Source organism: Neltuma alba, unplaced genomic scaffold (assembly GCF_004799145.2).
Source record: "Neltuma alba isolate B1F8T4 unplaced genomic scaffold, ASM479914v2 tig00010724_pilon, whole genome shotgun sequence".
NCBI classification, from domain to species: domain Eukaryota; kingdom Viridiplantae; phylum Streptophyta; class Magnoliopsida; order Fabales; family Fabaceae; genus Neltuma; species Neltuma alba.
The window spans coordinates 134,040-145,444 of record NW_021635554.1 but is presented as its reverse complement, the minus strand read 5'-3'; the positions used below and the strand labels follow the sequence as shown (position 1 = coordinate 145,444).

The 11,405-nt window shown below is 38.4% G+C and overlaps 1 protein-coding gene across 1 annotated transcript; it reads right to left on the bottom strand.

Annotated features, from left to right (window-relative positions):
• Positions 1-1,496: 1,496 nt before the first annotated feature.
• On the bottom strand, positions 1,497-4,480 carry LOC114758528 (uncharacterized). Its single transcript, XM_028947581.1, has 5 exons — positions 4,249-4,480; positions 4,119-4,167; positions 2,553-3,590; positions 1,773-2,490; positions 1,497-1,559 (listed from the first exon to the last, which is right to left on the bottom strand). The coding sequence occupies exons 1-5, from the start codon at positions 4,478-4,480 to the stop codon at positions 1,497-1,499; spliced, it is 2,100 nt and encodes a 699-aa protein (XP_028803414.1).
• Between the last annotated feature and the right edge of the window lie 6,925 nt (positions 4,481-11,405).

Here is an 11,405-nt window from a genome sequence, read left to right as displayed (position 1 = left end):
ACTGGTTCCCAAGATGTTTTCATGTAAGGGAAAATTTCTATTCCAATTAGTGGAATTCCACTTATGACAATCACAGAATGACAGGTTCACTAACGAAATTGACAAGTTGACTAGTGAAACTTACAAGTTCCCATAAGGTTTTCGTGAAACCGAGATTTTCCGTTGAGATGAGTGGATTCCCACTTATGATAATCACGGAATGACAAGTTCACTAAGGAAAGTGACAAGTTCACTAGCGAAAGTTACAAGTTCGAATAATGTTTTCATGAAACGACTGGATTTTCACTACTGGTAAACGCAAGGTTACAACTTCAGAAAGGGAAATGACAAGTTTATTATGGAAAATGACAATTTCCCAGAAGGTTTTAATACATTTTCATACTTTTGAAGACAATGATTACATTGCACATTTCTGACAGCAACCACTTCTGATAAACACGGAATGACAACTTCATATTGCCAAATGACAACTTTACTATGGCACATGACAAGTTCCTATATGGTTTTGACACATTTCGTTTTCTGACAGCAACCACTTCTGATAAACACGGAATGACAACTTCATATTGCCAAATGACAACTTTACTATGCCAAATGACAAGTTCCTATAAGGTTTTGACACATTTCGTTTTCTGACAGCAACCACTTCTGATAAACACGGAATGACAACTTCATATTGCCAAATGACAACTTTACTATGGCACATGACAAGTTCCTATATGGTTTTGACACATTTCGTTTTCTGACAGCAACCACTTCTGATAAACACGGAATGACAACTTCATATTGCCAAATGACAACTTTACTATGCCAAATGACAAGTTCCTATAAGGTTTTGACACATTTCGTTTTCTGACAGCAACCACTTCTGATAAACACGGAATGACAACTTCATATTGCCAAATGACAACTTTACTATGCCAAATGACAAGTTCCTATAAGGTTTTGACACATTTCGTTTTCTGACAGCAACCACTTCTGATAAACACGGAATGACAACTTCATATTGCCAAATGACAACTTTACTATGGCACATGACAAGTTCCTATATGGTTTTGACACATTTCGTTTTCTGACAGCAACCACTTCTGATAAACACGGAATGACAACTTCATATTGCCAAATGACAACTTTACTATGCCAAATGACAAGTTCCTATAAGGTTTTGACACATTTCGTTTTCTGACAGCAACCACTTCTGATAAACACGGAATGACAACTTCATATTGCCAAATGACAACTTTACTATGCCAAATGACAAGTTCCTATAAGGTTTTGACACATTTCGTTTTCTGACAGCAACCACTTCTGATAAACACGGAATTACACATTTCTGACAGCAACCACTTCTGATGAACATGAAATTACAAGTGCACAAAAGCAAATGACAACTTAACTATGCAAAATAACAAGAAGTGACAAGTTCTGATTTCTTTGACAGCAACAAGTTCTTTACAACATTCAATGACAAGTGCACATTAACTTACATCTTCCACTTAATGTCCCTTTGTCCCAAACATAGAAGTAACAAAAAATATATGTGCACATCTACTAACATCCTGCTCCCAAAAAAATTAAGAAGGATGAACCCTATATGTGCCAAAAAAATTAGTTGTCCCATTTGTAAGTGGAAGTCAACTTGGGTTAGGATTTTTGCATGTCCTCTTTGTATGTCCAGGATGAAGACATCTAGTGCAATGATATATTTTTTTGTTGTGGAATTGTGATTCCTTTCTATTTCTTCTTGGTCTTCCAGAAGGCCTAGCAGTGACTGGGGGTAAAAGCAAGGGTTGAGCAGTAAGATTCTCAAACGTATAGTCATTCAGGTGAGGCATATCAATTGTCACCACTGGAACCATGCTCCGGGCATAGATTTTTTCTTGGGATGAACGTTTGTAACACTCTTCAACATAATCATAAACGTTTCCCCCTATGGTCTTAATGGCTGCACAAGCATGTGAGCATGGAATCCCTAACATTTGCCAAGTTCCACAGCTACATTTGTGTAGGCCAAGGTCCACTCTTTGGTCTCCACGTGATGTGTGCACGCATATTCTTCCCCCTCCATAATTCTCACAGTGCATGTACCTACCGAAATACACATGCTCCAATACTTTTGCCTCTATTTTTGGCCCAACGCAATTACTCCACTTAGTCATTGCTGCATATGATGCATGCATCTTTCTTGCTACTTTCTCCCGGTGCTCATGGATCATTTGGGCCACGTTATGCTTCCTCTCCCTTACCATCCAAGCATTAAAAGATTCAGCTAAATTAGTTGTTATGTTGTCCCACCTTCTATATGGGAACTTGCTCAATGCCCACCTATCCACATCACCTTGATTGATAACCCACTCATATAACTCATGAGACATGGTTCTGAGATCATCCAGCGCATGATCAAACTCATCCGCAAGTCTTGCATAAGCCACTTTATCCAGTACCTTTAATGCATCTTCCTTTGAATTTTCACTTGTCCTTCTCCGACCTCTGTTTATTTCATATATTCAGAGCTAAAGTTCTCCTTCACATGCCTATAACAGTATGCATGCCTTTCACCCCCAAATATTGCTTGCACAGCACCAATTATAGAATTATGTCTATCTGACACAATAGTCAGTTGCATTGAACCAACAATTTGTTTAATCTTGTGAAAAAACCACGTCCAGTCATCAAGATTCTCTCCCTTCACCACTGCTATTGCAAACGGCAACATCTCATTATCCGCATCATATGCCGAAGCTGACAGTAATGTCCCCTTATATGGACCACTTAAATGAGTACCATCAACATATAATATAGGCCTTGCACCGTTCAAAAAACCCTCAACACATGCACCGTATGCAATGAACACACGCTCAAATCTATTACCAATGGAGGCCCATTCAGCAACCGTTTTGTCATCAGTTTCCTTCAACCTTTCACATAACCATGGTATTAACATATAGGACTGTTCCGGTTTCCCATGTATTTCTTCCATTGCCTTTTCCTTTGCTCTATATGCCTGACAATATGTAAGCCTCACACCATACTCCCTCTCCAACATCTTCCTTATCTCAGTGGGCCGTTTTTCAGCATGGTCCCTTATCTCTTCAACTATTACTGATGATGTCAACGCAGCACTCCCACCATAAGTCACAATCAAATTGTCTTGGGCTGAATGAATGTGCTTATTGCAAAATGTAGTCACACGTAATAGATGACTGTTCTTTCCAACAGCATTTGCACATATCTTCCAAGGACACCCTTCTACTTTACACCTCACATTCATCTTCTCCTTACTATTCCTGATATATCTTGCTGCAAACTTCTCTGCAATACTGAACCTGTACACAGCTTCCCTAAAAGCAACAGCATGTGGAACATATTGGCCCACTCCTACAAACACTCCTGCCCATTTCGTACAATTCATCTCGCCCGTCAGTCTTCCCTGACTCTCTGAACCACTACACTTGCTTCTCTGACTTGATCCGCCTCCTTCAAAAGTTAGGCATTCAACTCCATTCTCAACATTCACTGGCTCATGTTCATCACCAATGGTCGTTTCAAATGTATTCATATCTTGTGAAAGTCCAAATAAATTCTCACTCCTGCCACCATAATACCAAGTTAGGACAGCTATATTCAAACGACAGGTTTGAATAAAATAACATGTCTACATATCTAAATAACAAGTCCGCATATGGTTATTACAACTTTACTAACTAAAATAACAAGTCTACATCTACAAACAATTCCTTGCTCAATTAACAAGTCCGTAAGAGGTAATTACAACTTGAGTTACTCATATAACAAGTTTCCATATAGAAACTACTGGTTAGTAAAATAACATCTACAGATCTAAATAACAAGTCCGTATATGATAATTATAACTTCAATACGTTGAATTACAAGTCTACATATGGAAATCTCTGCTTATGTCTAATAACAAGTCTGCATTTCTAAAACACAAGTTTACAAATGGAAATGACATGTCCACTATGTTCAATAACATGCTTGCATTTACTAATTACAATTTAGGACTGCAGCACCATTAGCTTCATTACAATATTTCTATACGAATTACCAACAATATATTAGTAAATAACAAGATTCAATTGGAAAACATAACCACTTACACGTCTGGATCATTCCTTGCTCTACGTTCCCTATCATTCCCTTTCCCTCCTACATACACATGACCACTGCTGTCATTATATCTAAACAAGTTGCTGATATCACCATCATCACAAAGATCAATCAATGTACTCTCATCAAATTTAACTTTATACTTAATCTCATATCCACCACCATCATTGCCTATCCACTGTGAAATTATTCCACACAACTCGTCTACTGTTATCCATTCTTTTATACTGGTTACCCTTACACTCCCTCCAATATATTTAACTATCCCTTCACCATTTGCTTCAAAATGTCCACCAATGTGCACGTAACAGAACAACTCCTTCCCACAGCTTCTTCGGTTATTGAAATCCATTTTTCATACTAATCTGCAGCAAAAATTTACGTTTAGTCAGTACGTTAGCTTCACTAATAAATATTTACTCATTTATTCCATCGACTCAACCATTTACATACCAAATTAAAAACCCGTGACCTCCTGTCTTCCCAACATCACTTTAGGCCTTCACAACTTCACTTTAGGGCTTCACAACTTCACTTTAGGGCTTGACGACTTCAACACCGAAAATCATGGTATCGTCATTCCCTCATTCCGCGGCAACACCTCAACGTTCACGGTCAAACTAACGGCCATTATCCAACCTACACTCTGCCAAACCACTACACTCTGACCCCTTCCCCATCGCAACCAGCACCGTGCACTACAAATGACAGATGACCGTTCAGACTACGAAAACAAAAATATCCCACCTCCAACTAACCACAACCTCCTACATTGTCATATCTTTCATCTTCAACTACACCTCCCATTCCCTCCCTTCCTCCAGCCTACTCACCCACACAGCAGAGATGAAGATGGAGAATGTGACGATGTGTAACTCTTACAGGGAACAATACAAGAAGGGTTTACTCAGTAAGTTAGTCGCATTATTGCCAATGTTCGAAGATCCCAATATCGCACATATTCGTTCGGCTCATCCTACTCCACCAGCTCTCCCGCCACCCAAATCCTGGTCTCTGCCTTCATTAACAGTCATGATGAGTGAGGGGCATTTCAGCCATTTTCCTTACATTTCATAATTGCAAATTGGGACCGGGTCCTCTGCAGCAATTTCTCAAATTGGGGGTCCCTGATTGCTATTTTATATATTGGGGGGTCTTTATTTGCAATTTTCCCAAAATCCTTTGTCCAGATTCTAAACCTTAAATTTGAAAAATCAGTAAAAATCATGTAGTTAGCCATTTTTAACGTGCTGCCTATCAATTTGAAGCTCATGACATCAACTTTAAGCATACTAAATTTTGTGCAGAAATTCATTTGGTAACTTAATAAAACATGGCTCTAAACTAACGTCCGGCTTAGGGATTACAGCACTGTCCAACCGAATATTTACATAATCAAAAGTCCACGAATTTTTATGGTGTAACACTATTTTCCATTTTGAATATAATGGAAGCCTAAAAACTTTGGAAAACACATCCTAGGGTCTAGATTTTGCTTTGGCTGAAATGGTTCTCATGCAACATAACAAAGAAAACACTTCAAAATCAACCTACAAACTTTTGTAACTACTAGAATCTAACATGCATGCTTTGAAGTGTTCTAGCAAGATTGAACCATAAAACTTCCTCCCTTACTTAATATGCATTTCAGCCAGCACCAAAGAAGGAAGAAAACTAGAAATTTTTGACCATATAACTCAAGCAAACAAGGAAAGGAACAACTTAGAACCAAAAACTAACTTTGGATCTTGGTTGGATGATCAAAGTTGGTGCCTTTTCTCTTGATTTCTCCTTGAACTCTCTCTTTTCTCTCTTGGTTTGCTCTTGGACAAAATTAGCATCTGATTTAGGGGGAGGATCACTCATTTAATGTGCACAAAATATCTCACCTACTAGCATTAATGAGAAGCTAAGTGTCAAAAGCCTACTCATTCTTGAAATTTCCCTCGTAATTACTTAATTCCAATTGTAATTAATTTCCAAAAATCAAACTCTCCTCCACTTGAGGCTTGACACTTGGAAAGCTTTAAATTCTCTCCATTAGGGGCTTGACACATGGCTAAATGTGAACCATTTGAATTGCAAGACTTTAGTCTTGCTTTATCGATGCACTTTGACTTCGAGTTTAACTTCTTTTCTATAATTACAGTGCTCTGGCCTCTATAATTATTTTCTATCAGATCCATAAATTATTCTCCTCATTTTTATCTTCCCAAATTGCCCTCTTTGTCTCAAATTTAATTTCCCAATAATTAAATAAAAGGAAAACTAATTTCCTTCTCTTTAGTGATTTTTCTATTTTTCAGAGGAATTGGAAAAAATCTTGGATACTTTGAGGGTCTTCTTTTAATTTCATAATCTCTTATAATTTCTTGGGATGTCATAGAAATTTTCTTGGGATTTTATTCTCCTTAAGAATATTTATTTGGAATTTTCCGAATAAAAGACCTTAAACTAGCTTAAATCACCATTAAATTCCTTTATAATTTCTTTAAGGGAAATTTGGTCATAAAACCAATTTTATAATCCCATATAATTCTCAAAGGATATCATCCTTATTTTTTCTTAATTTTTTGAGGTTTGGAAATATTTTTTCATAATCATTCTTGACCAATTTTCCTTAATTAGTCAAACTTTTCATAATTGGCTTGGAAAACTATAATTATTTTCCACCAAAATTCTACTATTTCTCCTTGTCATTTTTTACCCTTAAATATTTAGGAATATCCCTATTCCTAAATGTCATATTACTGGATGTGACATTTCTCCCCCTCTAAATAAATTTCGTCCTCGAAATTTAAAGTGTATCTTACTGAAAAAGTTTAGGATACTTTTGCTCTGTCTTGGTCTCTATCTCCCTTATAGCTTCTAGTATAAGACCTTTTTAGACAACCTCGACTAGTGAAAATGGCCTATTTCATAGCTGTTCAACTTTCTGATCAATGATTCACTTTAGTTTGATCTAAAAGACGAGTTGTCTTGGAGCACAATGTCACCATAGCTTATGACATGTGTTGGGTCTAGATGGTACTTCTTTCATTGGGAGTTATGGAAGACATCATGAATTTAACTTACATTTGGGGAAGGGTCACTATTAATTTACTAGTCCAGTCTTGGACAAAATTTAAAACGGTCTAACATACTTTGAACTTAACTTCTTAAGCTTTAGGGATCGACCGACTTCTGTTGTTGGTTACACTTTAATCACCAACCTCAATCTTTAACGGTCTCCTTTAATGTTTGAGTATGTCTTTTGTCTACTTTGAGCCGTTAGAAGTCTTTGCTAAATAACTTTAATCTACTGGGAAGTCTGATCCACTATATTAGGACCATACTTACTTCTTTCATTAAGCTCTATCTAGCATAAGGGAGATCTACACTTCCTCCCATAGAGTGCTTCATATGGTGCCATTCAAATGCTTGCATGGAAACTGTCATCTTAAGCGAATTTGGCTAACGGTAAGTACTTAGTTACTGCCGAAATTAAGCACATATGTGTGTAGCATATCTTCTAACATCCATATCATTCTTTATGTCTGCCCATCCGTCTCAAGATGGTAGGCTATACTAAAGTTGAGAGTAGTGTCCATTTCTTTTATAAGGACCTCCAAAAACTTCAAGTAAATCTCGGGTCTTAGTCTGAAACCATACTGCTTAGGGCACTTGGTAGCCTAACAGCTTCCTTAACTTTCATCTTCTATTATTTGCTAGACTTAGTGCATTCTTGCCAAAATAGCTAATATTTTTAGCTTTTGCACCCTCTTACATTACTTCCCAGAGGTTACCTATCACTGGGTTACTCTTGCCCAGGCACACTTAACTGAATAGTGCTGACGGGAAATTGAGGCACTAATTTTGATAGGCTCAACCCTGGTACTTTACTGTCTTAGACCCCTTTCCTGATCTATCTTTAGTCAGGTCTTTTCAGCTTACATTCTTGTCTCTTGCCTCATCGTAGGGATTTTCCCGTCAATACTCAGTCTGTCTCTGTATCATATGGAGTTCTTCCTGTATCTTGAGCTAGCCTGAATGTTTCTTTTCCAAGTCTTATGGCTCTAACTCCTCTAACTTTGGCTTTCCTCTATTAATCGGAAGGAAATTGAATCCAGCCTAATCAATGATAAGGTTATTTGGAAGGAAATCATGGGTACTCTCTCAGTACTGGTTTACAACTGAAAGAGGTTTCCACATCCTCAACTCATCCCTGGCTCTCATCTTCCCAAATAGGTACCAATCTCTGGGAGACTTAGACGATAGGACTAAGTGAAGTCATCTCCACTCAATTGGTCACCATACTAACAATTCTCCAAAACTGTTTCAAGAACCAATATCATTTTTTTAAGCCTCCTGTCAATTCCCCAGGCCACCTATTCATCTGTTTAGGTACCAAAGCCAATCTGTCTTAGGAGTTCTCTTACTTCTCCAGCTGCTCTTACCGTCTCTTACTACTTTAGAAAGGTACAGAGAGAGGACTTATGCAACTTCTCTTTCCTCTACTTTACTTTTTAGTATGAGCATACTCTAACATGCATAATGTCTGGCATTTTAATGCAAGGAGTGTAAGCTCTTACTGGTTGCTATGTCCGTAGCATGCCAACCAGACATTTTATCTCTACAAGAGGGAGCCTCTTTTTCTGCTTGCAGCTGCTTCTAGAAGTCATAGGGAGAGGACTTTTGAGGTTCTTTTTCTTTTTGCTTGCTCTAATACTCTGCTAAACTCAGGTACATCTAAACCTAGCTTCGTTCTTGGCTAGTCATACTTTCATTAGGTAAGGTCAACTCCGCTTGCCTTGCCTCGGGTACTTCCCTTTCTTGCTCGGATAGGCCATTTTTGCTCCATCTTGAGCAACATCAATTCTAACTTGGAGGACCAATTCAAATTTTCTCTAGGAAGATTCTTGGCCAAGAACTTATCCCTTGAAAAGGGTGCCTCTCAACCTAAACCTCAAGCGACTGAGTATCTCTTAACATTAAGGGGAACATGCCAACCTCTAAGCTAGTTCCTTACATAGCTATTTGTCTCATTCTCTTCTTCTTGATCCTTAAGACATTTCACTAAAGCTCTCCATCTTACTTCACTATCTTAAAGTTTCTATTCATCTATTCCAAGACTTGAGATAGCTACTCTATCATAGTGCCCTAGCCCTAACGAGGCTGTAAGAGTTTGTCTAGCTTAGGTTGCCACTTACACCTTCTTAATGGTGTAAAGACTTAACCCCTAACTGTCTCGTTCAACTCCTCATCATTACTCTTCCTCTTAAGGGGGAATCTGATAATTCTAATTAGTGGCTACCTCTCTCTTTCTAACTTCTACTAATCTCACTCTTTGCGACCTCTGAGAGTCATTGTGTCTTATTGAGATACCACCTTAACATCTAAGATTTATTGTGTTCATCCGTCATGACCAAAATCCTTGTCTGCAGCGATAGAAGTTACCACCTCCTTTGGTAATATTCGTCCATCGTCATTAATTCCCTTGGTCTATCATGATAAAACACACTTTTCTCTTAACCTTTGCTAGTCTCATGTAGCTTTATTTATCTACCATTGCCTGTCTAGGCATCAGTTATGAAGTTTAACTTAGCTTCCGGATTTAACTCCATTTCTCTTGGGGGTAGGATTAGGGTTTTGTCCTTGCCGTTATGGGAAGACAACTAATTCAATTCTATTACCCTATCAACTTCATGGAAGACATACATATCAAGTCTAAGGTAGTACAACAAGGCTCATAACCAAGCTGAGTCTTCTAAAACAATTTACAAGACAAGAAAAGGACTAGCACCCAAATCAAACATTGCAATCACGGGGTGGTTATTAATAATGATCATGCCTTAGATCATTTTTGGAGACTTCCAAGTTTCCTTTCCTGTGATGATAAATAATCATCCTCAGGTGCGCGGCCTTACCTTTTTTGTACTCTGCGGACATTCTTTTAAGAAGTGTCCAGGTTTACTACAAGTATAGCAGACATTCTGTCTAGCCATATATGGTTTGTTACCGTGATTCTTACCACAGGTTGGGCATTCTTTGCCATTTGAGGGCTTGGCTCCCTTCTTGCTCTTTCACTTGTCCTATAGCCTCTTCCTCTTCTGTTCACATCAGAAGAGGTGCCACCCTGATCTCCCTTCTCTAACTTGGGAGTAGGCATCAAATGATGGTTCAAGCTGTTTGCCGTAATTTAGCAGGCTTCAACTGCCTTGCTGAAGTGCTCGAACTGCTGAGGAGCAATCATCTCCCTTAAGGACTGCTTTAGTCCTCTGACTATCTTTTGGTCATCTACCTTTCATCATCTCGATAAGGCAGGTAACTGAAGTAGTAGAGAGACAGATAAACTTAGCTACGTACTCATCAAATGACTTGTTATCCTTCTGCTTTAGGGTTAGGAATTCTGCTTCCTTTTCGTCCCTGGCTGACCTCGAAAAATATTTCTCATGGAATTGCTCCAGAAACACTTCCCATGTCACTCTCGTGTTCCAAGCATCTAGAAGAATCTTGGTATTCTTCCACCAGTGGTTGGCATCTTTCTCTAGCTAGTAAATAGCCATCTGGGCTTTCCACTTAGTCGAACAGTCTAGAATTTTGAAAATCATGATCGAGTCCTCTGCTACTTGGATGTCAATCACTCTATCGAAGGATGGCAGATTGTGCTTGCACAAGTGAGTCATCCACTGCTAGATGATGTCGGGGTCTATTGCTGGCATTGCCAATCTAGGTAATTGTTCTGTTGCTTATGTTACTGAGGTCTCTTCCTCTTGCTGCCTCCTGTCAAGGCTAGCCACTACCATTGCTACTGCTACTACTATTACATCATCTATTTCTTGTTCTTGGCTAGCTTGTGTCGCCCTCAACTTTTTAATAGCCTTTTATTGTAGTTCTAAGCATTCCAAAATTAATCGTATTGGATTAGGATGGACCCTTACATTGCGTCCTGAGGGTCTCTCCGGCAAATCGTTTCATCAAGTTCTAACCAATATGCTAACTAAACGGATAGCATAATAAAGGAACAAGAAAATAAACAACATGCTTGGATTTCATTTAACAACATATGCATTCATAATACATCATTCAAGTATCAGTCATCAGTCGCAACAATATAGTTTAACGTACATAGCCATCTTAGGGACATACATAGCAATCAAGCATGCCAAACTAACCCACTACGGTTAGCTGTAACAATACAAGTCCTATGTTAGTCCTACAAAAGTCCAACTGACTACCCAAAATGGGAAATAGTAAAACACTCAAGGCTGTGGGTCCATTAACTCAACATCGGATCC

Coding starts and splice junctions, on each gene's coding strand:
- LOC114758528 (XM_028947581.1), bottom strand. CDS start 4,480: ATGGATTTCAATAACCGAAGAAGCTGTGGGAAGGAGTTGTTCTGTTAC. Junction 3,591..4,118: donor GCAAGGAATGATCCAGACGT/GTAAGTGGTTAT, acceptor TTATGGTGGCAG/GAGTGAGAATTTATTTGGAC. Junction 1,560..1,772: donor AACCCTTGCTTTTACCCCCA/GTCACTGCTAGG, acceptor TTTTGGGAGCAG/GATGTTAGTAGATGTGCACA.